Source organism: Typopeltis vanoorti, chromosome 24 (assembly GCF_054136105.1).
Source record: "Typopeltis vanoorti isolate ZY-2024b chromosome 24, IOZ_Tvanoo_1.0, whole genome shotgun sequence".
In the NCBI taxonomy this organism is placed as follows: Eukaryota; Metazoa; Arthropoda; class Arachnida; order Uropygi; family Thelyphonidae; genus Typopeltis; species Typopeltis vanoorti.
Genome location: NC_143572.1, coordinates 440,330 through 468,220, shown reverse-complemented (window position 1 = coordinate 468,220; position 27,891 = coordinate 440,330). Strand labels below are relative to the sequence as shown.

The 27,891-nt window shown below is 34.5% G+C and overlaps 1 protein-coding gene across 1 annotated transcript in view; it reads left to right on the top strand.

Moving 5' to 3' along the window:
- LOC150092879 (uncharacterized) overlaps window positions 1–27,891 on the top strand; it is a 124,644-nt gene that overhangs the window by 61,989 nt on the left and 34,764 nt on the right. Inside the window, exons 24-31 of the mRNA XM_090414147.1 lie at window positions 655–759; window positions 10,131–10,313; window positions 11,772–11,906; window positions 14,263–14,347; window positions 17,550–17,638; window positions 21,600–21,662; window positions 24,560–24,649; window positions 26,388–26,447. Of these exons, the coding sequence (XP_090270273.1) occupies window positions 655–759; window positions 10,131–10,313; window positions 11,772–11,906; window positions 14,263–14,347; window positions 17,550–17,638; window positions 21,600–21,662; window positions 24,560–24,649; window positions 26,388–26,447 (810 nt within the window). The remainder of the gene's footprint in view (window positions 1–654; window positions 760–10,130; window positions 10,314–11,771; window positions 11,907–14,262; window positions 14,348–17,549; window positions 17,639–21,599; window positions 21,663–24,559; window positions 24,650–26,387; window positions 26,448–27,891) is intronic.

The window sequence follows — 27,891 nt, the reverse complement described above, 5'->3', positions numbered from 1 at the left end:
TTTGGGAAGTGATCAGAGATGGGAAAGGAAAAAAAAAAGAACACAGTAAGTTATTTTTTTTTCTTAATCAAGAGAAATTTTTTACGAATGTGCATTGAATGTTCCAAAATAAAAGAAAACATCTGTAATTTTGTCCCTCGTATAATTATCGAAATCACGAGGGTGTTCTGACATGACATTATTTGACAAAACTGAAATTATATAATTATTTATTATTTACCATTTCTATTCTTTGTTATGCAAAATAAACTAATTCGTGATACGATCGAAATGGATTAAATTCTAGGTAACTTTCATTACTCACCTATGCTTTTCACTGTATAAAGTAGTAACTTATAAGTTTATATATATAAACTTATAAGAACCGACCGAGAAGGAACACCTCACTTCTCGGTCGCATAATTCCTGATGATTCACAATATATTGTCAATATCGAATAATATATTGGCAGATCCAGTCGCTTTAAAACGTTGAAAAACAGGTGTAAAGAACTATTCTGGGATCACTTCTTAGATAATGTCAGTTCTATAGCGAATCTAAGGTTCTTTTAATGCACGGCTGGTTCTTTATTATTGATTATGGATATTTTCTTTAATTTATTACTAATTTGGTTTTTGTACCTTTAACTCAGTAATGCTATTTTGATCCTCATAGAAAAGTTCTTGGGGAAGTAAAAATCCGGATGAAAAGCGCAACATTCCTTATATAATGAAAGGATTGGATTATGTTTACAACACTCTGTTTATCAATGTAGTTGACGTAAGTATTGTTTTCTTCATTAATATGATACTTGAAATATTTCAGAATTTCTTAGTTGGGTTTCTTTCAAAAGCGCTGTTCGGAATACCATTCAATTGCTCGTTAACTGAGAGCTGTAATATCAGCAGGGCGATTAGTCGTGGAAACATCCATCGTGGTTTCACTTATAATGAATTTAAACGTTATCAGCTATTTTACAGTGATCTATTAGGTGTAAATCAATTATGTGAGGAATTTTTCAAGATGGTTAAATATTCAGATACAAATCACTATATCTAAAAACTTGTGTAGCTCAGTAGAAGTGGCGTTTACACTCTATGACGCATGGCTGCAAGAAGAAAGGACTTGGTGGTTCAAATATAGTCGCTGACTAGAGGAATTTTTTCTAAGCTTTTTTCGACCGGTTCCCGAGTTAGTCGATTTCTGGAATGGGCAAACTGGTTTTTCCTCCTAGAAACTCAAGAAAATAGGCCGTCGAACCCACACTAATTTCAGACATTAAATATATTGTGTTAGGGTTAGGAACCACGAAATGGCGACACTTGCTAGCCGCCTTTTTCACTGCGTACCGATTAATTAGTGATAACCTTGGACCAGCTATTTCTGATAGGCTACCATTGCAGATTGAACTGCCCACTCAGTCTCCAAAATTTAGATAGGGTTAAAACGGCCTCGCCTACTCCCCCCTGTATGGGAACAAAAAGACATCAGCTGGTTTATTTATTTATTTATTTTATTGTTTATTCCCATATATTTTTCTTCTTTATAGAACTTTTATCCCGCTTGGTACGGAGTCCCTATGTCGACTGTGGGAAACCCCAAATGGCTTGTCGCAGAGTCTGGCGTTGTGATACAAATCGCCATATAATAACATAAATAGCGGGAAAAAAGATTTCATATTTATATATGTATTGGATTACGGGTGAATTACAACATATGGCAGGCTTAATGTGATAAAATGCATACAGAAATTATATAATAAACAGAGAAAGAATTTCCTTGCAATTTAGTTTTTTTAAACTGACTATAAAATTTCCTCTAAATGCTTAAAGGAAAGTATTCAAAACAAAACTACATCCTAAATGGTTATATTTGTGTGAATTATAAACGTAAATAATAGAAATTGCTTAAAACAAGATATTTGGTAATAAAAAAAATTCAGTACTCGTAGTAAAAATCCAAAATAGAATATTTAATATACTTGGAGATAGAGCCATTTTTGATTTCTTCACATATTCCACGTTTTCTCGATCAGTGTGCCATTAGTGATATTACACACACACACGCACGCACACACACACACACGCACGCACGCACGCACGCACGCACGCACGCACGCGCACACACACACACACACACACACACACACACACACACACACACACACACACACACACACACACACACACACACACACACACACACGCACGCACGCACGCACGCACGCACACACACACACACACACACACACACACACACACACACACACACACACACACACACACACACACACACACACACACACACACACACACACACACCTGTTTACTATTTGCAGAAGTAAAATTGTAAATGTTTCTCTTTTTGTTGATGTGATTCCCGTTGTGGCAGAAACTTGCCATTAGTGTTACACCTGATATCTTAGGAATATAGTTTTCTCAGCTATCATGGTGTAACATGAATAATAAATATCATAAATTAAAACCCCTGCATAAAAAAATGAATTATTTAATGGAAAATTTCTTGCATCCTGTAATATGTATAAAATGTAATGGTTGTTGTTAAAGTAGCTGATAAGGAAGGAATGTATTAATATTGTAATATGACTTAAAATAAGGAATTCTAACTAAATAAGTAGCTAACAAATGAAAGTATAGATTAATATTGTAATACGATTAAAATGAGAGAGTTAAGCAAATAAGTAGAAATGGGTGAGTCATAAAATACGTTATGTGAGAAATTAAGTTATTAAGTAGAATTCATAGAAAAAGTTTGAAAGGGGATTAAGTCAGGCTAGCACAAGAAAAGCAAAGCTATCGCTTAGGGCCGATCCCCGGATTGAAACATTGAAAACGGACTTGCCGATCAAATGACATTTGGCGAGAAAACGCCACCCTAATTGGTCGATGATTAAAAAACAAGTAGAAGGAGGAGAAAGGAAGTAAGAAAAGGTGCCGTTAGGGTAGTAGCTCTAAAAGGATTGGTAAACCCCAAGGGAGGGGACTCTTTTTGGATAGTCGCTTTTGGCCTTGGAGTTTGGTTTTGGTTCCGGTGGAGTTGACGGGGTTTTCCTGAGTGGCGACAGGGGTGATATCTCCTCGTCACAACACGGAAACGAAAGTGAGCGGGATTTCGATTCCCGTTTTCCCGAGTAGGAAGCAAAGGAAAAATTGCCATAGAGTCCTGGAAAAGGAGGGATCTTCTTCGTTTCGATGCCAGTGATAACTACGCAAAGCAGAAAGCTGTAAAGAAATCGATGTCCTCGTTGCTGATAGTAGAGCAAATATATGTGAGTTAAAGTATTCCAGAGTTACAAGAAGTTATACCAGAGGTTCGTTTGGAGAAGAATAAAGGCCCATACGAAGAGCTCAAGAAAGGTACTGTAAATCATAACCTATGTTAGCTAGAAATTTGTCTGTGAAAAGTATCGTGATTCCAATACAGAACTGTTGAAGTTATACTAAGACTTTAGTATATGATAGAATGTGTTATGTGTAGATTGACTAGTGTTAAAGATTTGTGAATGATTAAGAGTCCTAAGGTATTTTTGCATGTCTATTATATTGCACAAGATATTTAAATGACATAATTGTGTGTCAGTGCAAATAACGGTATAACGGAACAGTGTGAATTAAGTAATTACGTATCCTAAGAATTGAATGCCTAATATAATGTATAAAATAATTGAAATGTCACATATGTGTTAGCAGTGAATAATTTGTTAATCTACTTCAGTATGAATAATCAGATAGTGTGAATTGATCTAATTTGTTCACATCAGGTGAATTCATGAATTAATGTGTATGGCGGCATAATCACAAATAGCCATATTGCTTGTAATGATTTAATGTTAGTCTATAAGTAATTTAGTTTAATATTTGAATTGTACCATGTTTAGAAACTTAATAAACCTTTTGTTCAATGATAAAAGAGTTGTCTGATGTTGCTAATCCAATGCGCCGCTTAAAATCATCGTACCTAATCGCGGGGAAAATTTAATGTTGAGGAAAGAGATTAAGAGTCACGACTCCAATAATATTTAAATACTAAAAGATATATTCGAGATTGACTTTCTCCCTATTTATGACAACATAAATGGTGCAGTTGATAACCACTTGAAAATATTGTACTTAGTCACGCAGAAAATTTAAGTTGAGAATCGAGTTAAGTGTCACGACTGCAATAGTTACACTTTCAGATATATTTGAGTTCTTTCTCCTTGTTTATGTATGTAAATATCCTAAACTAAATATCCCAAGAGGCGTAGTATAAATACAAATATTAGGGGTACTACGGGGAGCAATAACTTAGATACTGGTATGAGTTTTGGTAAAATCTCGGGCATAGAAGTTAGAAGAATATAGATAAAAGGAATTTGTAAGATTAGAGTAGAAATCGTAAAATGAGACACAACATTAGTTCCTAAGGTAAATAAAGAATCTTACATCAGTGTTCGAAATACTAAAGCCAGAAAGTTAAAAAAAATCTAACTTTAGATTATATATTTAGAAAAGATTGAGAGATTATTTTTTAAAACTAACTAATGTTGATTTGTATTTTAAACTTGTATTATGAAGTCTTACTGGAAATCTTATGCTTTGTTATGCTATGTATAACGAGTACTGCCATGCAGAAATGAGAAATGATATACTAGTTTAATTTCATTGTGACTGTATTGCCTTCTTTTTATATTTTCTAGTAATCAGTATTACTAGAAAATATAAAATTAATTTTGTATATATAATTATTATATATAAATATATAATTAAGTTTTATATAATATATAAAATATAATGTATAAAGCATTACTTGCAAAGATAAATAATACTTTATATACTTTGAAGACACACGTTATATACACATCTCTCACTACTCTATACTTCCGCTTTCTGCATTTTCCTTTATTTTTTAAGTCTGTCATTCACGAAAGGTTAACTACCTATGGCACATTAGTACCACAGGTGAGATAATCATTTTTTTCTGATTTGATTACATTTATGTTTTTTATATATTTTTAATGTATTTTTACATAGTCCAAAAGCCCTGCTCTAGAAACTAAACATGGAACTTTTTTACACTCTTTCAGGCCTCCAGTAATCATATCAGCGATCTCGTATCGGACTATGACATTCATCCCTCACCTAAAACAATCACAAACATATATTTTCACCAAATTTAGAACCTGCAGCCTGTTAGTTGGAAGCTGGAATAAGTATAACATAATACAAGTGCTGTACCGTTATCACTTATACAGCACTTGTGTTATATTACATTTGTGTTTTAATTGTCCTATTTTTATCATTCCTCATATCACTATCACTATAATACTTGCATTAATTATATTGTCGCGTGCGTGAAATATGTCCCTACGTCGGCTTCCTGGCTGAATGATTGACTTTATTTCTAGGTACATCTCTCACAGGGTGTAGAAAGTAAATGTTCAATATGGCCAATAACGCCGTTACACGCACACGCACATTTATTACATTAGTGTAACTACAGCCGTGTGGTTCATGGAATACCGATAATCATCAAAGGATCTGAGAAGTAGATTAGAAATCGTTGAGAGCATTACATTTTCTAAAATGCGGTGGGAGGCACTTTTTTAGTCAACTTTTTTTTAAAATCTATGCGCAAATGAACTCCCCTTGTCACCATCGTCTCGGACTTCTGGATATGGCAGGATGCACGATGTTAATAATTCCGGCTAGTCTATAACTCGAGGTTCTCGCATGCGTGTTTTATTTTTAGTTCGATGATGACCCCTGTTTTATATAAAAAGCATCTGATTTCACCTTAGTAGGCTTGTTATTATCAAAATTAATAATGGAAATAATTTATTCACTCACTGTTAGGGAGAAAATCTTTTCAAGTAAAATAAGCAAAAGATTGGCTTTTCTCTCATTTAACACGTATGCATTCCAAACGTTCATTTTGCATACGTGTTAAATCCAGTGTTTTATTTTTAAAATGAGTCATCGTTTGAAAACTTTATAATTCCACGTTTTGCATATGGCAGTTACCATCATAAGTCTATAAGCGAATGATATAATCACGTAATCACAAGAAAGATATTTATTTAACCAAATATTTCGGTCTGGAAATAGCAGACCATCGTCGGTGGTATTACAAGAACAGTTTAAAAAATATACAAGCTAGAATACTAACAATAGATCGTTGAAATTAGAACATGCCGCGTGATGTTATATCACTAAGTATGAAACGAAATATTTTGAAGTAGAAACATGATTGAATTTGCTATTAAAAAAAAAAAAAAAAAAAAAAAAAAATTAATGAGTAATCTTGATTAGGCTTTCCCAGATTTTTGATATAGATATGCAGTCATTACGATTCAGGTTGGGATGATGGAGCAAGGCCTCCACGCTTTCCTTGAACAAACGTTCGAACCTGTAACGGGATCTATGTAAGAGGAGCGTCTTGGACCAAAGGATGCTGTGGTCAGTTTCAATCCCGTGTTGAGCCAAACCAGACTTTTCAGGTTTATTGTGAAGAATGGATGATTGATGTTCTTGGATTCTTTTTTCAAGAGAACGTCCAGTCTGTCCAAAGTAAGAGAGATCACAGTTGCAAGGAATTTGATAAACTCCAGGAAGAGATAAAGTTGAGCGTTTGTCTTTAGGAGAAGGAAAATGAGAAGACAATTTGTTAATAGGAGAATACGTAGCTGTTAAATCATATTTCTTCAAAATTCTTGCGATAGGTTCTGAAATACCGGAGATATAAGGAATAGGTACTCGACGTATTGAATCTTTGTTGTTTTGTGGAGGATTATAAGATGTAAGAAGACGTTGAATACTTTTTTCAGAAAAGCCATTGAGTTTCATGTGTTGCTGGATAGTAGAAAGTTCTTTCTGTAGATAATCAAAAGTAGAACAATTAGTTTTGGCTCTTTTGATGAGACATTTTATAATTCCTGTTTTATGACATGGATGATAGGCTGATTCTTTCAGAATATAACGACCTGTGAATGTTGGTTTCCTGTATACTGTAGTTGTAAGAATATTTGAAGATGATCGGATGAGGAGAACGTCTAAAAAAGATAACTGGTTGTTTTCTTCTAATTCCATAGTAAACTTTATGCGATGATGTAAGGAATTAATACTGTTTAAAAAGGAAGATAAAGTGTTTTTACTGTGAGGCCAAATAGCAAATATGTCATCTATATATCTTACCCAAAAAGATGGTAGAGGGAAACTAGATGTGAAGAGGACTTTTTCTAAATGTTCTAAATAAAAGTTGGCTAAAGCTGGAGAAAGAGGACTTCCCATGGCTGTTCCTTCTACTTGGCTATAAAATTTGTTTTGACATATGAAATAACCAGAATGTATAACGAAATCGAAAAGTTTTATAATATCTTGAGGAAAGATGTCAGCAAGTAGTTTTAAAGTTTCCTTAAGAGGTACATTGGTGTATAAAGATTCTATATCAAAACTAACCATAAGATCTGTAGGTTGTAATGAGACATCTTTTAATTTTTCTAAGAAATCTGAGGAGTTTTTTAAAAAAGAACTCGAGTTGCCAATGTAAGATTTCAGTAATTTAGCTAGATATTTGGCTATACGGTAAGTAGGAGAATCAATGCAATCTACTATTGGACGAAGAGGATAGTCAATCTTATGGATTTTTGGAAGGCCATAAAATCTAAACGTGATCTTGCTATTCACAGTCATCAGACTTCTGATTTACGCACCTATATATCCACAAATTTGGATCCACATCTTTCTCACATAGTTCTAAATGTAGCTAAACGTTCTACTCAACGTGCTTATAATAAACTAAGTCAACATCTTAACCGTAAATATGAGGCTCTTTCGTCTAAACAATCCAAGCCATTCATAACTCCAGATAATTGGATTGTAAATATATCCGGACGTCCTTTGACTAAAAGCGAAACCCTCATCCTTTCAAAAGGACATGATTTTTCTATTGTTCCAAATAAAATACCATATCTAGATTTCCTAGTTAACATTGAAAGGAATCTTAATCATCTAACCAGCGATAAAGCTAATGCTCTTCGCCTAGAAGTCGCTTCTTCTCTACTTAAGGCTAAACTTCCTCCTTCTAACATATCTCCTTCTGAAATGAAATCTTTACAGTCCTTGAGAAAAACTAATCACCTCATTATCACTAAAGCTGACAAGGGAAAAGCAACAGTAGTTATGGACTCAGTAAATTACAGAAGAAAACTTTCTCTTTTGCTTCGAGATCGCTCCACATATCAAGAAATTGATTATAATCCAACCAACAGACAACTAAAGAAATTAAATTCTCTCCTTGATGAAGTCATCAGTTTGGATAAAGACACAATTGAAAGACTTAAAACTCATTTTGCAAGACCTCCTAGATTTTATGGCCTTCCAAAAATCCATAAGATTGACTATCCTCTTCGTCCAATAGTAGATTGCATTGATTCTCCTACTTACCGTATAGCCAAATATCTAGCTAAATTACTGAAATCTTACATTGGCAACTCGAGTTCTTTTTTAAAAAACTCCTCAGATTTCTTAGAAAAATTAAAAGATGTCTCATTACAACCTACAGATCTTATGGTTAGTTTTGATATAGAATCTTTATACACCAATGTACCTCTTAAGGAAACTTTAAAACTACTTGCTGACATCTTTCCTCAAGATATTATAAAACTTTTCGATTTCGTTATACATTCTGGTTATTTCATGTCAAAACAAATTTTATAGCCAAGTAGAAGGAACAGCCATGGGAAGTCCTCTTTCTCCAGCTTTAGCCAACTTTTATTTAGAACATTTAGAAAAAGTCCTCTTCACATCTAGTTTCCCTCTACCATCTTTTTGGGTAAGATATATAGATGACATATTTGCTATTTGGCCTCACAGTAAAAACACTTTATCTTCCTTTTTAAACAGTATTAATTCCTTACATCATCGCATAAAGTTTACTATGGAATTAGAAGAAAACAACCAGTTATCTTTTTTAGACGTTCTCCTCATCCGATCATCTTCAAATATTCTTACAACTACAGTATACAGGAAACCAACATTCACAGGTCGTTATATTCTGAAAGAATCAGCCCATCATCCATGTCATAAAACAGGAATTATAAAATGTCTCATCAAAAGAGCCAAAACTAATTGTTCTACTTTTGATTATCTACAGAAAGAACTTTCTACTATCCAGCAACACATGAAACTCAATGGCTTTTCTGAAAAAAGTATTCAACGTCTTCTTACATCTTATAATCCTCCACAAAACAACAAAGATTCAATATGTCGAGTACCTATTCCTTATATCTCCGGTATTTCAGAACCTATCGCAAGAATTTTGAAGAAATATGATTTAACAGCTACGTATTCTCCTATTAACAAATTGTCTTCTCATTTTCCTTCTCCTAAAGACAAACGCTCAACTTTATCTCTTCCTGGAGTTTATCAAATTCCTTGCAACTGTGATCTCTCTTACTTTGGACAGACTGGACGTTCTCTTGAAAAAAGAATCCAAGAACATCAATCATCCATTCTTCACAATAAACCTGAAAAGTCTGGTTTGGCTCAACACGGGATTGAAACTGACCACAGCATCCTTTGGTCCAAGACGCTCCTCTTACATAGATCCCGTTACAGGTTCGAACGTTTGTTCAAGGAAAGCGTGGAGGCCTTGCTCCATCATCCCAACCTGAATCGTAATGACTGCATATCTATATCAAAAATCTGGGAAAGCCTAATCAAGATTACTCATTAATTTTTTTTTTTTTTTTTTTTTTTTTTTTTTTTTTAATAGCAAATTCAATCATGTTTCTACTTCAAAATATTTCGTTTCATACTTAGTGATATAACATCACGCGGCATGTTCTAATTTCAACGATCTATTGTTAGTATTCTAGCTTGTATATTTTTTAAACTGTTCTTGTAATACCACCGACGATGGTCTGCTATTTCCAGACCAAAATATTTGGTTAAATAAATATCTTTCTTTTGATTACGTGATTATATCATTCAGTCTTATGTCGCAAGTATCCTTAAAACAACAAGTCTATAAGCGATTTTATGGATTGCAGGATTTTATTTAATCATTTTCTACTTGAAATTCATTTTATAAATTCAGAAGGTTATGATTTCAATTTTGTGATTTTAAAATAATGATTTCGCTTTTTTAAGTTCGTTTTTCAGACCGGTGGCCAACGCTCCCTGATGTCAGAATCTGTGATGATCGGTCTATTTGGAAGGATCCTTGAGGACCAAAGGATGTATGAAATGGCTGCCGAACGCTATCCTGTTAAGAAACCATCTCTGATTGCAATCATAATTGCAATTATATCTCATAATCTTCAGCTCTTGAGGGTAAGTTATACCAAATGATCTTATACGAAAGATAATTCAAACATTTTAAGTCGAACTGTACAATAAATGAATATTTTATAAATATAAAGGATTCCGAATATAATATTAAGCCTGTATTACTCTTATAGATCGTTTCCTGTAATAACTGGTGATGTTATCTACGGGAAGTATAATTGAATCAGAAAAATGGAATTGAAATGGCGATGCTTAGAACGATGAACGAAATCAAGATGACTATTACTGAGCATTTAGATCATTAAATAAGAGCCTCCAAAAATTGGCTGTTGAGACCGAATTACAACAGTTTTAGAATTTAAAAAAATACTAACGCATTCTTACTGTCTGTACCTTAGCAATGCTTGAAATAGGACGAAGTACAAGTTTTATATTCAGTTTAACTTGGCACTTGACGTACCTTTGCAAGCCATCAGCTTATACGGTGAAGTATGAGAGGCTTTCAAAGTGTTTTGAAATAGTGAAAGTATTTATTAATGTTTAAAGTATTATTATTTGAAGTATATGCTCGTAGCATATCATGAATATCTCTGAACAGTGCTCCGAGCACTGTTCAGAGATATTCATGCAAGTGAGTTTTTGATCTGCTGTGAGCAAACGCAGTACCCAACTTGCGCAAAGCTTTTTCATTTGCAATTCTTCATGCAAAATATATCCTACACATTCTTTTGAAATGTCTATAGTCTCAGCAATTTCACACACTTTGACTCGCCAGTCATCCAATACCATGTCGTGCACTTGATCAATAATTTCGGGTGTTGTTACACATTTTGGACATCCTTCACGTCGATCATCTTCAAGGCTGGTACGGCCAAGTTTAAATTCGGAAGCCCATTTCTTAATTGTCGGAAACGAAGGAGAAGAGTGCCCATGAACTTTTATGAACTTCGAATGAATATCTTTTGGCATTAAACCTTCTTTTACAAAGAATTTTATAACCACACGATACTCAATTTTATCCATTTCAAAGGATACAGAGAACACTTTTGCTTCAGACAGCAATATAGAACTATTTGATAGAATGACTTGAAATTTCACTTGGATGCTTATGACAGACGTACCAACGTAGAAAAAAATCTTGTCGATAGTGTTGCCATCTATGGTCGAGGCCTAGAACTTTTCAGATCACCCTTGAAAACTTGTGTCCTATATCCTGTCAATAGAAAGACCGTTGACCATGAACAGTTGGGTTGATGTTGGAATTGTTAGAAAGGAGAGAGAGAGAGAGAGAGAGAGAGAGAGAGAGAGAGAGAAAGAGAGAGAGAGAGAGAGAGAGAGAGAAAGAGAGAGAGAGAGAGAGCGATTTACTGTAAAGCGGTACATTCATTGGATCGATACACTGATGTTTATCGAACATAATACAACGAGTGATCACACTCATCCGTACTTAGTCTAACTATATTTCTGTAAGCGCCAAATAAGTGTTCATTTATTTTTCAACAGAGTTCCTTGTTTCTTGAGAAAGATCTTAAAAAGGCAGAAAAGAATTTATCTGGGTTTTCTGTGAATTTCGATAAATACACTTCTGCAAAGGAATTCTTTGAAGATTTGTTGTACTTGAGGGCCGTCTATTTTGAGGTAAGACTACTCACTGTTTGATAATCATTGTAGACCAAACCTTTTTTATAGAGTAAGATATATTAGTGTACATGTTTTTCAAGTTTTTTGTTCTAAAATATGGCCGCAGTTTCTTATTTTGAGGCTTTGTTGACAACAGCAATATGATGTATATTAGAAAATATAAAACTGATTAAGAATAAAGAACACTTTATTAGGATAACCTAATTCAGGTTTGCCTATTACAGTACAGCTGAATCAGCTCACTATTAGTTTCTACATATTGATTAAAGTAAAATGCCAAATATCCGTACTGTATTTCCATCAAATCTGATATTGTGTATAACTGAACACAAGTATGGAGTAAGTCTTCATTAACTAGGCCAAATGGTTCTCTTTTGAATGGAAAAATATATTCTATGGCTTCAAATTATCAATATCGCATAAATTTCTGATGAATGTAACATGCCCTCGATGGACACTTTGTAAATGTTCGGATCATTCTAGTGAGAGAAAATTTTTATAACAGCATGACAGTAGTAGGCCAGCCTCAATGAGTATTTCACGAATGTCTAAGCACTTCTGACACAAATGTCTTCTCACAAATGTCTAAGCACTTTTGGATGGGCGTTTGAATGTTTCAAACAGAGCAACTGGTGTAAATCGCATCTGTCCATTGTTTCAGATATTTTATTTGTATATAGTAGCTCTTTCATTGAAACTATGGCTAAGGATTACGTAATCTTGATTTTAATGAAGTTCAAAGAAGAAATAATTTTTTGCTGAAAACTTATTTCAGCAAACTAATGTCAACCTACACGTCTAACATTCCTTTAATGGAAACTCAGAATTTTTATTCCACAAAAGAGGCAAGACAAAAAAGATACACATACAGTTCACCAAACATAAATACACTGCCCTCATTGCTTTATTTGCCTCTGTCGTAATTGCAGCCAACTGAAGTCAATGCTGGATTCCTAGTTAAGAGCATGGAAAGAATGCGCAATCTATTTAAGCATTCTTTTTTTTCGTCGTTTTATGTGGACTACTTCACTGTTTAATTAATTAATTTTTTTCATTACATTTCCATCACTTAATAACACAGTTTAACTATGTTTCGAGATAAAATTAGTGTTGAAAAAAAAATGCAGTAATTTTGCAACATAATGCATGCGTCATCAGATAAAGTTGCATATATATATATATATATATATATATATATATATATATATATATATATATATATATATATATATATATATATATATCTTTATTTATTTTATTTATGAATGAACGTCCTTATAATTTCCAGTATTTATGTAGGTCTTAATCATAACGAGACTCCATTAAACACATGAATAGGACCGAAGCACACCTTTGGTAACATAGCCACCTCCAATATCTTGATTTCAAAGTGATCTAGTTACTGCGTATTAACTAGATCACTTTATATTCTAATTCATTATAATGCAAAGCGATACGAATAGTATGGTCAGGAAGTTGCCGCCTATCTATTCTGTCTTCCTCAGCTGCAGCACTCTCGTTACTGATGCAAAACGTAAATGAAATAGACGTCAGAGTACGCCACGTTTGAACACACGGTTGTCATGTTTCCTGTAAATGCATGCAGTTAAGCACACCCTGTTACACATGCACCGCAACAAGGTATAACGAAACACTCTTTACAAATTCAAAGAAGCTTGCGAGAATTGATCTACAATATATAGTTGTATCAGCATACGTGTATTTAAGAAAATGTTGCGACTAATCCCGAAATATCTCTCCACTTTCTTCAAGAAGTGACCACCCATTCCCATTTGTGTAAGGTTTTTCGCTTAAAATCATTCTTGAAGTTCGTTCGGAAGATTCCTCCTAGAACATTCTGCATATAATTTCAGTAATGTTTCGTTTTCATACTTTCTTTCTTTTTTTTTGTTGGTATTTATGTCAAGAAGTAGGAGAATGCAAGAAATACAAAATCAAAAATATTAATTCGGGATTTTTACATTATACCGCTTAAATTACAAAAATTGTTTTAAGGTAGTAGTGGAATTCCGTCCAATGACCTTCACAAATTTAATTATCTGTGACTTTTATTGCATAAATTATAATATTCGTCTCATTAATAAGTTGTTTTTAACCGTTCAATTAGCAGTTTCATTTATCTTTCATTAAAGAGGAAAGGCCAGTCTTTACTGTCTGCACAGCGCAAAGACCATAAAACCGAATATTAACTTTAAGCATAATGCAAAACTGCGTTTTAAAAATGGCATAGTTTTGAGTTTATATGTATTAAATTGATTTGATCATTGCTTTTATTGTGATTTCTCTAAAAGTTAATCATAAGCACACTAAATCGTACATCAATTAATTTCAGCCGCAAGACATGCATTTGAATTGTACAATCGTATCATCGACCTGCAATGCTACACTGTTGACCAACCTTGCGAAACTCAGGAAAGGTAAGAAACGCAAATAGGTCATACATATCTCATGAAGTAAAATAGCAACCTCTAGGTAAATGAAAGATTTTGACCTGGCATGTAAGTCAAATCCATCCACGCAGTCAGAAATGACGGATTGTTAAAATATTAAACGACCGTTCATGTCGATAGTAGAACATCCTGTAACACAGAATTAATAACACCAGTTAGTGAAAGATGTGCACTCTAGGAATGGCTACTGTTACAAATACAGAATAAACATTACTTCTCTCCAAATACTCATAAATACTTCCAAGAGTTGTAATATTAAAATGGTATTCAAACCTATAAATAAAAGTAGAACCATTTTTAATGATTCAGTCGTTCCATATTCCATGGCCAACAGTCCGAATAAGTATAAGATTGTTTGTCACATTCCATATTTCTTCAGAGAAAATGGGCTTCTAAGAAAATGCTAACAATTTTCTTAGAAGTCAAATCGATAAATCATAAAAATCATTTATAAAATATAATAAATCTGCCAAATGCATTTTATTCCCCAAAGGGAATGAGAGAACTAACATTTGGAAACTGGAAGGAAGTCAATCTTCAACCTTTGCGAACACATACAGCTAGCCAGAGACTATTGATGATTTAAACGGCATCCGGGGAAGCGAGTACGGCAGACAACTAGCGCCATCTTGTGAGCTCAGATCTTGACATTATACATTATTGTTTGAAAGAGTGTGAGTTGTGCTATATGATGGTGAATTGCAATGAAAATCTCATTCTTAGTAATATTTGGACCCATTTATATGGACCCAATCTTGTTACAGTGCTTCAACAACTATGATGAGAGTGCACCCAAGTAAACTGGGTTGCTGTCATCCACACTTAACAAATGTCACAAAGAATAATGAGCTACATTCATAAATTATAAAAGATGTGGTTAGTTGCAAACTGTTATTCGCACCTTGGTTGCTATTTTGCTTTGTGAATGGTGCATTTCTTTGCATTTTAAAGCTTATTTCATTAATATCAATTTATTTGAATTCCTCCCTAACAAAAGTAGTAGAATTTGACTACACAAACATGGAAAAATAGTTTTTGATCGAATAGGATGAAACTTTAGAAACGATTTTTAAGTAGCCACACTCATCAGGAGGTGGTAGAATTTTACTCCCCAAAACTCGAGTTTTATATACTACAGAACAAAAACTGACTAGAGATCACGCAGTTAACAGACATGATGCATTTCCTTCGTTGCTTTAGTTACTCTGGGCGTCACTTTTCTAATTACATATTGATTTCAAGGTAATCCAAAATTTCATGCTTAAAAATAGTCACGTATTTTCCTTCCACGGGTTAATTTGGTGCATTGGAGTCTGTGTATCTCTAACATGTTTACAGCACTTACACTGTGCTGCAAACATGTTAGAGAAACACGAAAATTTCTTCCCAAATACTAAATAGATCCAGTGATAAACCACACAGTGCTGAAATATATAAACGCAAGGAATGGCACCTAGTGAGTGTAGTTGTGTGAGTATGAAAATTAAGATGTGGTTTCGCGAGTTAACCAGCCTACAACGAGGTGTTATCTAGGCTGTTATATTAGCCACCAATCAGATTAATGGATGTGAATGCAATTGTGTTTGTCATCATTGAAAGATGCGAACGCGATGGTGAAATGAAATCCATCTGACAAAAATGAGGCCTCTCAATTCATCCTCTCAAGTTTCATTGGATTTTTGCGATATTACAGGGGAGGAGAGTGAGTCCGTGTTAGCCTAACACCTTCGGAAGTGCGTTGCGTACATAATATATATTATATTTATTTAATATATCATATAAGAACTAAAATATAAAATAACAAAATCCTTTTCCTCACCTATAATGAACATTGATGGGTGACGTATGAAAACATACTTTCAAAATTCATGTTAGACGTTTGTGCGCAGGGTTGTATGAAGCGAGAGGTCTCGAAGGGCACGTGACTACTCGCACTCATTGAGACTAGTTCAATAATTTGCTGCAGTTCATGCCAAATAACTCGCTGATGTACTAGTCCCGGAGAAGAAGTCTGTAACACAGTAACTGTGGCAAGTGATAATTGTTAGAGTGCTTGCTATTGGTTATTGCAACAGAAAACGAAACTATAATACAGAAAGTGTTTCGTGCATAATAGAAGATTTATTACAAATTTCACTTCCTAGCTGAAGTTTTTCACCGAAGAAAGAAATAATAGAGAATAGGCTGAATCACACCTGGTTACACTGATATGATAAGTGAAAAAATGAACATGTACTGAGATATATTTATATACAAATATTTATATACATATATAAACAGAATTTACGTTAAAACTCTGATAAAGATTACGTTTTGTCATTGTGGTAACTCTAAAGAATCGATTGATGAACGACAATGGATTCCGTCGACATTACCTCTGCTTTGATGACAGATTTGCCACACATTCCAAGCATAACGGCAATCAAATCTTGAGTTCTACTTGCTTGGAGCAGCGCTCAACGTTATCTATAATTGATCATTGTATATTTGTATTATACAAACAAGAATCCTGATGCATGCATTGAAATCGGATGGATGTATTTAGGTAATGACGGCTGCCAGTAGAATATTATTTATCACGGTATATCGATCCATCTGTTCAAAGTGCGGTGTGGAATGGGGGCCATGCGTCGATTGTACTAAGAACTTTCTTGTTGTTGAACCCAGGAAAATGAAAACAGAGAATGTTTTGATATCATGATCAGTTCTGTGTTGAATTTCTTGTGACTGTCCTATAGAAATGATCATGATCAATATGATAATAATGAAAATTTGAAAAACTCCGAGGAAAGGATTAGACTGGCAGAACAGAGTCCGAAGATCGGTTCAAATCGAGGCTCAAACTTGGTATATAAACTCACTTCCCGTTTTAGTGGAAGAATTTGGTACTGCGTCCATTTATGTATATCTAGTTGAAAAGTACGACTGACTGCAATCTGTAATCGCTGCAAAACGTGCGTTAAGGACATATTCGGATTTATTTCTCATATCCTTTTCAATATAATGAATACATTTCGGTCAGTGTTTAAATGATGTCACACAAAACAGTCGTGCGTTTTGTGTGTCTCAACGGTGTTCTTCAGAAGAGAGAGAGAGAGAGAGAGAGAGAGAGAGAGAGAGAGAGAGAGAGAGAGACGTACAACTTTTATGATATATTTTACTTTTGCAGGCTGGGACATGAACGTCATGAGTGACTTCGCATATCTTCTTAGCAAGTGCAGCCAAGTAGAGAGCGCCAACGTTCCTGCATCTATACAAGTAGGTTTTAATGAAAAAAAGAAACACATTTGTTCCAAAATATATTCAAGTTTTGAATTACATTTTAAATTACAAACGTGTTATGCAAATCTTATGAATATATGCAACTAAAATTCGCTAGAAAACAAACTGCATTCATTGATAAGATTACTTTGATTCATAGCGACCTACAATTCATGGTTAAGTATAATTTACAACCTACTAGTCCTCATTAACTCATCCATTATGTGGATGAGTTAATGAAGTGGATAAGTCGATATATGTGGATATATCCATTTATCCACAAGAAACTTGTGGATAAGTTTTTGAACAACTGGAGGTGGTTGTCCTCAGGGTAACTGCGTGAGTTAAACTTTTCTGAAGCACGGGGGGGGGTAGATGCAGTCAATGTTAATCGGTACTACATGAAGAAAAATTCAAACTGTTAGTTGTCTTTGAAAGTCAACTATGCAGATACGTCAACCAAAGAGTAATAGTTGAGAAAATATGAGAGGTGTAAATTTTGTGACGTTACAGCTTAAGTGTGATAATGATATGTCAGTGTAATTGTGATAATTAGAGAAACATCGAGTACTGTATAACATAATTGCTAAATGAATTTTTCACCTTCACTATGACATTGAAAACTACTACGAATTACTTCCTACAATATCACTTAACTAAACTGGTTTTGGCATCCAGTTGAATGAATATTGAATGAATTGAATGAATATTGAATACAGAATGAATATTTCAATAATTGTGTACTTTTACTTATGAAAAGATTACATTTCGAAATAATAATAATGATAATATGTGTAAAAACTGGCGTTGGACACAACGTGTACTCCAATAGACGCTGATGTACGTTTCACTATATATACTATGTTAATTACGTACTAGCACCTTGAAGTCTCTCTCTCTCTCACACACACACACTCACACACTCGCCCCATTCCTATCTATTGCTTAATGATAATAACCCATTCCATTCCTCTTCATTATTTGTCAAATGACAAATGTAAAAAATTTACTTCTTGTACAAACGACATTCTAGCTACTTCTCCCCCACTCCTCCTTCTCGCTGAACTATTGGGTACAGTTCTGTCCTCCACGGTTCCGCCTTTTCATACATCCAGAAATATTACCCAAAGATTCCGTGGACCTCTTGGCATCATTCTTTTTCTTCTTTTCCAATTCTTACACAGCTAATTCTGGAAAATCACCTCCTGCACTACCAATAACAGCACATTCCATACCTCCTGCAGTCTTTCGTCAGAATAAAAAAATCAGAAGTATCCTCAATAGATTTAATACCAACAATTCTTTTAGTCTTCATAATATTCATCCTGTTGTGTTCAAAACCTGTATCTCATGATTCTTCTTCTTCATGTAGCTTCCTCACTGAGAGGCTGTAGCACCATATCCTTCCATTTATTACAGGAAATGGATCATTTCCTGTAATAAAGATCTCTGTGTTCTCATTCTCTGTAGGACATCTGTATCTGTCACATGTTCTGTTCATGGGATTTTCAGAGCTCCTATAGCACCAAATTTCAAAGGCCATTATCTGTTGCCTTACTCTCTTCTTGAATACCCAGGTCTTACTTCTTATTCTGCAGCTTGGCCCACGTAAGTGGGGTCGCTGTTAATAAGTCTCCTCCACATCCTCCTGTCTTGGGCTGTCACCACATCCAAGTTCTTTATCCTCAAGTCCTCTTCTACGAGCTCCCTCCATCTCTTCTTTGGCCGCCCACGCTTCCTCTTTCCTTATACATCCATCTGCATGACCTTTCTTTCCACATATTCTTCCTCCCTCTTCATCACATGACCAAACCATCTCAACGTTGCCTTCTGTATCTTCGCTCCTAAATTCTTAACTTTCACTGTTCCCCTTGCATAGTCATTTCTCAGACAATCCTTTCTAGTCACACCACATCCACCTAAGCATTCTCATCTCCGCTACCTCTATCCTGCCGCTGTATTTTTCTCAGGGCCACAGTTTCCATAGCATACGTCATAGCTGGCCTCACTACTGTCCTATAGATTTTGCCTTTCAGATTGATCGGCACCCTCTTATCGCTAAGCACTCCAGTTATCTCTCTCCAGTTCCTCCAACCCGTTTGTATCCTGCATGCCACTTCCTTCTCAGCCCCTCCATCTTCTTCCACTGTTGAACCTAACTATCTAAAGTCCCTCACCTTCCTGATGACATTTCCTTCTAGCTCCAGATTTGTCTCCTGGCCGTCGTCCATTTCACAACACATATACTCTGTCTTACTTCTGCTCAGTACTGTCTTATACAGAGGTATAATGCTAATCATACCTCTCTCTTCTAGTACGTTCCTCCATCTTTCCAGTTTAGCTGTCACTGCTTCTTCTTAAATAAGCAGGTCTCACTTCCATATGTGAAAACTAGCCACACTAATGTTGTTATCATTCTTTTCTTTATATCGATACTATACTTACAGAACTTCTGAGCAGATCCTTATTTTTCCAGAAGGCACCTTTATCTATGGCTGTTCTTATTTTTATTTCTTTATCTTGCTTTCCATCTGCAATGAAGTAGGTGTCTAAAAATTTGCATTCTGTTTTATGTTCAATTTTCATATTGTTTATGAATATATCTGACTCGGATCTGTTTCCGTTTGAGATTTTCATAAATTTTGGTCTTTTTTGCATTCTAATCCAAATCCTTTACTTTCTTCAATTAGCAGCTGCAGCAACTTGATTAATTTATTTCGGTTTTCTGCTATTAGAATGGGATCATCAGATCATCAGCTATCTAAGGTTGTTGTAATTTATACCTTTGATGCTAATTCCTGATCTCATGATTAGCACCCAGTATATATAACAGCTTTTCAGCTTTTTCTTCCGACAGTTACAGCTTGACATGAAATAAACTTATGACTTGATTAAAAAATGAATATAGAAACTCCATATTAATGGAGATTTTTTTCCGGAGCATTTGATCATATCTAGCACAAAAGTCATTCACTAAACGACTATCTTATTGTTTGCATTTCGCTTGGTTTCAGCTTCCTCGCTACTTTCTGAGTAGTTCCAGTATCATCCTACTGAACTTAAATGACCTTTTCTCACTCTCCTCGACGACTTCATAGATATGCTAATGACCCTACACTCCATTCTTTTCTTTACAAACCTTGTAGTGTGCAGTCATCCCAAACTTAGATATTCGATAACAAATACGTTTAACTCTGGTGTTTTGGTCAATTGTTCAGCGGTGCTAAAAATAACTTTGTGGCTTTAATGCTGTCAAAAGACAATCTAGTCTTATCTCTCAAAAAAAAAAAAAATCTCATTTCACTTCCTCGTTCTTTATTAATAAATAAATAAAAGATTTGTATCTTGTTTGGGAAATTTGTGTTAACGTATACTTCTAGCCTTTCCTGCCCAAAAGACATCAATTTGTAGCCTCTTGGGTTTCGAAAGAATTCTAAGAGCCTTTTAGTGCTTACAGCGCTACTTTTCACCTGTGAAATCCCTAATACCAAATTAAACCTAAATCTGTTTTAAATTGTAATACTTATTCAAAGTAGAACAGATGTTCCACTTTTCTTATTTTAGAACAGCTTTATTAAATTTTCCAATTGTATGTTACACCAAAATCTCCCTCAAATGCTTACGCCTCCCCACTATTCTCTTTCTCCCTTAGGTTTTGTTTCTCTCTAATGGATCATTCTTGCGCTTTCTTCTCCGTATTTAAGAACGCGAATAGATGGGTGGGTAGAATACTCGTCTATTCGTCCAGAAATAAGTGCATTGAGAATTGCGGAATATATAAATATTAGACTTTAAATTATGAAGGTATTACGATAATTTTTTTAAAAATAATTTCTGATTCTCTTTACTAGTATCTAAAGATATCTTTATGAATAAGGAAAAATTGAACACATTAATATTTTGCTGATTAAAATTAGTGGAATTTATTGTGCGAACTAACTTGGATAATTTTTTTCAGGAGCTTGCTGTGACAATTTCTGAGGAGATTGAGCCAAACGAGTTTCAGTCTATGAGCACTCAGGTAGGAAAATACTTTAGTAGGGCTAATATAATGTGGAAACGGTTTTAAGAAAAAGTAAATGTGACTTGTTTTTCTCCAAGATAAGGGTATTTTCTGCGTTCATCGAAAACAGTACATCGAAATAACAGACATCACAAATACAATTCCCAGAAGAAAAATCATTTATAGAAGAAAAATTCCTCGAATGGCAAGTTAATAAAAAATCATCCGAATAATATTTCGAAGAAAATTTCAAAAAACAGCTATTCATCGTGAAAAGAATTTATCGAAAAAAAAATCATTCATCGATAATTTTTGACGGGTTATTTTTCCATAGTTCACCGAAACGATTATTTTCTTTCGAAATATCCTTTTAATGTTTTCGGTAAAATTATATAACATCACCTAATTTGGAGATAACAGGATTACGTGGTCAGCAAGGATTCTAATGACTATTTTGTTCGATTTAGAATATTGTTTTTATTATTATTATCATCACCACCAGAGAACTCTAGGGAGTCAAGGACTCATCGAGGTAGGTCATAGATCACCCATACCAGATGTTGTATCTTCTCTTCAGCTCATTCACACTGGATGCACTCACTACCTCAACATGCGAACTGTTCCATTCACTGCTCTGTGAGTGGAGCAGTTTAGCAATTAACCATTAACTGCACACAAACCTAACTTCCAGAGATGGACAGTTGTCTTCTCCCTACCTTCCATATAACGAAAATCTTCATTAGTTGATATAACATCTTTTCAGAAATGTATATACCTCTATCATATCACCACTTCTTCTGTTCATGAGAATCGACAGTTCTTATACTCAAACTATCGACATAATCTACATTCCATAAACAGATATAAGCTGGATTATAGAATGTAGCTCTTCTCGCAACCCTTTTGAAGCTTCTTTATTCCCTTGGAATCCAGGAGACCAAATCTGCGCACAGTAGTCCAGGTGTGGTTGTATCAAGGTCTTGTAGAGAGGAAAAATAACTTCCTTATTCTTATACGTAAATATTCGTTTCAATATCTCAATTGTCCTCTGAGCCGTATTGCAATTTTTGCAATGTGACCTTTGAACTTCAGTTTCCTATCCACTATAACTTCAAGATTTTCTTGTAACATAATTTCTTGCCTCATCAATTTCTTGTAACATAATTCCACCAATATGATATGCGTTTGGAAACCTTACCACGCCGAAGTACTTAATTTTACACTTAATAACAGTGAATTGATTGACGTTATCATTTGCCCACTGTTACAGATTATTCAACTTATGCCTTAGGCGTCGTATATCAGCAGTATCTTTGATTGTTTTACCTCTCTTTGCATCATCAGCAAACAATTGAACATCTCCTGTCAGGTCCTTCCAAATATTATTAATGTATACACGAACAACAATGGTCCGAAGACTGTTCCCCCCCCGAAGTACAAAACAGTGCACTTTAAATTAGGTAGATTTACGGTGCTCCGTAAATTTCTATCCATACTCCGATATTAATCAGCAATGTTCAGTCTCTATTTCATAGCAAGACTGATTTAGTTGTCGGTACTGACATGTTTAAAATTACACTGATTACCACTGTTGTCATTGGACAAAAAAATTACAGGTACTCTTGTAAATATGTCAGTAATTAATCGACTTCACTAGAAAATCAAATCCTCATCTATAACAAATTAGATTTTTTTAAAAAATTAGTTTTTTTTTTTTTTTTTGAAAATCCGTGAGAGACAAATATCACTAATGTTACCAAAACTGCTAATCACAAATCATAAAGTCTATGAAAACAGTCCTTTTTGTTTTGTTTTTTATGCAAAATGTTATTACTCACTCTGATAAGAAAGAGAATTATAATACATGCTTGGTACCGTCAGTTTTCAGCATATCACAATTACCTCAGAATAATTTCAGCTTTACCTTTAAAAAAATCTAAATTTTGAGCTAAATAAGAGAGAAGCGTAAAAATATTAAAAGTGGGCACTTAAACAGAACATGATTTTTGACATGATACATACATTGTGTATGATTCATTTCATACACAAACTGACACAAACATTGTGAGTCAGTTGTTTTTTACAACAGAGAGGTTTAAAACATTAATTCGCAGTTAACTGTAAAACCTATGTTGCAGCAATCGATGAGTTATCGGCGAATGTCGTTATTATTTGTTCATTTGTTAATTGTTGCTCGATGAATTGTGTTTTTTAATTATTTTTCCATATATCTTAGTACTTGATCCGTTAAGCAAATTTTATTGTAGAAATTGTTCCATAATTCAAATATTTTCAACATATAAACTCGGCAAGTATAGCATTTTCTTTCTGAAGTACATAATTGCTGAGTCATAGTCACTGAGGAGTACGTCCTGTTTTTATTTAATTTATGTGTTTGTTTTAATTAATTAATTTTTTTTTGATCGCGAAAACATCATCAGATATTCTTTTTTTTCACTGGTCATTTGAAGTTTGTATAAAAGACACGAGGTGCTACCTCTGGGAATTAAAAGAAAATGTGCAATACATCCGTATTCTTTGTAGTCATATATACTTGGTATATATGACTACAAATGTATACACATTGTAGCCAAAACGGCCTGGACAGAGAAAGTTGAATGAACTTGTTTCGGAGCGCCTTTCATATAATTATTTATTAAATGCACGTGATGTAATTATTTTTGAATATCTGAAATTTATTTTTCATGAAATTAATATAATAGAGACCAAATCTGCGCAGCATCACTTGACATCATCTAAGTGTATCAATTATAATATTACATATTTCTTTTTTTTCATATATTTATATGAAATATGAAATATATGAAAAATTTCATATTTGACTGAAGATAAATAGGTTACAGTAAATTCAGAGTAGTGCGATATATATAACTACTTTTCATATATTTTTCCAGGAAGCCTTGAAATGGTTGGAGGCTTCTCAAAAGTCCAGTGAGAAATTTAAAGAATTCCTCGCAAGACATGGACATCGATGTGTCATGGAGGTGAGTAGATGTGATCAGTGTTGCATACGTTCAACATTCATTTATTAGTGAAGTTTTGTCATTGATATGTCAAAGAAAGTTTTCTCTAGAAACCTCAAGTAGTTGTAATAATTCAGATTTCAGATAAATTTCAAGAAATTTTATTTATTCGTCCTTTGACATGTTTTTTACTGTCTACATTTATTCTGAGAAGTTCATTCAATTTATTCTTCAAATTCCCGACGAGTACTCCTTAATGTGCAGCATTCTTGCAGTATTAACTGCAAGACAAACATTTCCTATTCTTGCGATTTAAAGTCGCAGATCGTCGAATGAAATGACCACATCACGCGCGCGCGCGCACGCACGCACGCACGCACGCACGCACACACACACACACACACACACACACACACACACACACACACACACACACACACACACACACACACACACACACACACACACACACACACACACACACACACACACACACACACACACACACACAACACGGATGTTCTCTCTCGCTCTCTTAAGAATCATAATAAAATACCGCGTCGCAGTAGATCCAGTACCGTGACTTATCGTTTTTTTTATAATTTGTCATATGATTGCTGTCATTTTTCCCTCACTGGTTTCCACCACTGCTCGAAAAGTAGAAACCTGTAATAAAAGAGCAGAATCAACATGAGTCGTCTGGGTCAGTAAATCCTACCTTGTTGATTCCGATGAGGTGAACAAGGAGGGATTGATGCAGTTTGAGGCTTCTTACGGCACCATTTTTATGCAACACAACCAATCTTATCCCACACTCGCAAACCAGTACAGTCAAGCGTTTATCTGACATTGTGTTCTTGTGCAGTCAAATGTTTCATACTGCTTTCTATTGATAACAAATTGCACAAAATATTTTTAATTGTTTATTCAAGATCGAGGATAAAATATGATCTTGACCCATAGCTCATACAGACTCGAAATACCTTTGAAATCATTAAAGATGACTCCAGGAACAGGAGACTGTCTTGAAACATTAAATATGTCATGACATATCTTCTCATTCCCTTAAAAATGGTATCACTGGTGCGGTTTCTTACCACATAACATTATAAATGCTTTGCACAAGAGGCAATCTCAGAAAATATTAACGGAGAAATTAGAATTCAGTTAGTGTTTGAGATGCTGCAAACACATGAAAGCTATCGCTTCCAAGTTGATTGACCAACAAATGCTCTTAGCTCTGCAATTACGTTTTTCCCATCATTTCAATGAGAATGTGAAGTCTTCATTGTAGCTTGCGCTAGATGTATGTTAGATTAATGACCCAGGCATTTCCCAGAAACTACAATGATTATGAAGAAATTTCTTCAGAATTTAAAATGAATGCAAAAAAGATGTAAGAAGTATATAATTAACTTCACAATTAAGTCTATGATATTTAACAAAATTATCTCCAATGTTAGCGATCAGGACTGACACCGAAGCGAAATTATTCCCTGGTAGTAATTTTAATTACGTCATACACAACTCACCGTGAATACCAATTCCAATTTGTTACTAAAGTAGCATTTCATGTCTACAGAAATTAGTAATGTTCTCGTCCTTTATGTAAAAATATTTGTGCCAGTTTTTCTGTACTACCTTAAATAAAACTGGTGTGCTACTCATTTTAAACTGAATGTCAGTGGTTTGTTTTAAATTAAAAAAAATAGAACTAGCATGTTTATATTAAGCAATCAACTTCCCTTTTTATTTCTAGTATGATATGTTCTCACATCCTTGGCATGCAGACCCGAAACCTTTGGTGAATACTTTGCAAGTGAGGATTTCTTTTTATTAATTCTTTTTATTATTAATTGATTAAAACCTAATTAAAACAAACATTAATACGGAGGATGTTCAATGTAATAAACAGGAGAAATCTAGCAGATTTTTCCCTATTGAAAGTTTGTATCAACGTGTATCTTAGTAATTTAGTCACGTACTGTAGTTCTCAATTCATTTTTGTCTTTGATCTCGAGAACAGTATTTCATTGTGTTGTTGGATGCTCACTATGGGATTTTGTCGAAAATGTGCTGGTTAAGTTTCCGGAGAAGTACGATTGCTTCCATTTAATTTCGGGCATCAAGAGAACTACTATTGGAGAATACTGATGCTGAATTTTGACTGTATTTGTATATTCTATAATTTTTTTTATTGGAAAAATATCATTAATTAGAGTAAACAGACGTTTGCTGAAAAATGGATTACTTGATATTGTATCAGAACGTGATGTTAATCACCAAGTTCAAAACACTGTGCTGAACAGCACAACGCACTCCTGCAACAAACGGACTATTTGATGCTAAATGAAGCGAACTTTTTTCCGTTCGATTTGATTCATGGCTCATTATGAGCCATCAATGAACTTCTGTTGTTGGATGTTCAATCCTGATATGCTCAAATATGCTGTTTCCAACGAAGAAGCAACGACTATTCCCGTAGAGTGACTACTCATAATGAGCTTTTATGAAGCAGCAGTTAAATTGCCAACTCTGTTTTCGGTAAATATATAGTGTAGACTTGTCGGTAATCCGTAAAACATTAGCTGAATGTTGAAAGTGTTCAACGGTTATCTCAGTCTGGAATCGAGAAGGGATTTACTTGTCCAAATAGATCTACCAATCTTAATCCTTTATTGTAGAAGTGAAAGTTTTTTAATTACAGTAAAAGCAACTGTATTGGCTGTTCAGTCCGGTGAACGACAGTATGACAGTAAAACCACCCTGTCACCGCCGGCTGTTGTATTGTTATTACAATACAACAGCCGGCTACCACACTGGCTACCACACTTTCAGATCCTTTGCCTTAGACAGATCACAGAAAAGAACGAATAATTTAGACTTCCTCTGGTAATGTGTTTCTTAGACTACTCTAAAGCTTTTGACTGTTTTGACCATGTGAAACTGTGGGAAGTAATGGAAAGAATGGGCTCTCCTCAACACGCTATCAGGTTGATAGCCAACTTGTACAGGGAGCAAGAAGCAAAGGTAAGAACCTGTGAGATTAACTGATTGGCTTCAGGTTGGAAAGGGAGTTAGGCAAGGAAGTTTACTTTTTCCTTACTTGTTTAGTATCTATGCTGAAGACATAATGCGTGAAGTATTGGATGGGCTCAAGAGATGAAATTAGGATTGGTGGTAGATTGATCAGTAATCTGATGAATGGTGAAGATACCGCATTCCCTGTAATGACAAGGTAGTACTACGACAAATTCTGACAA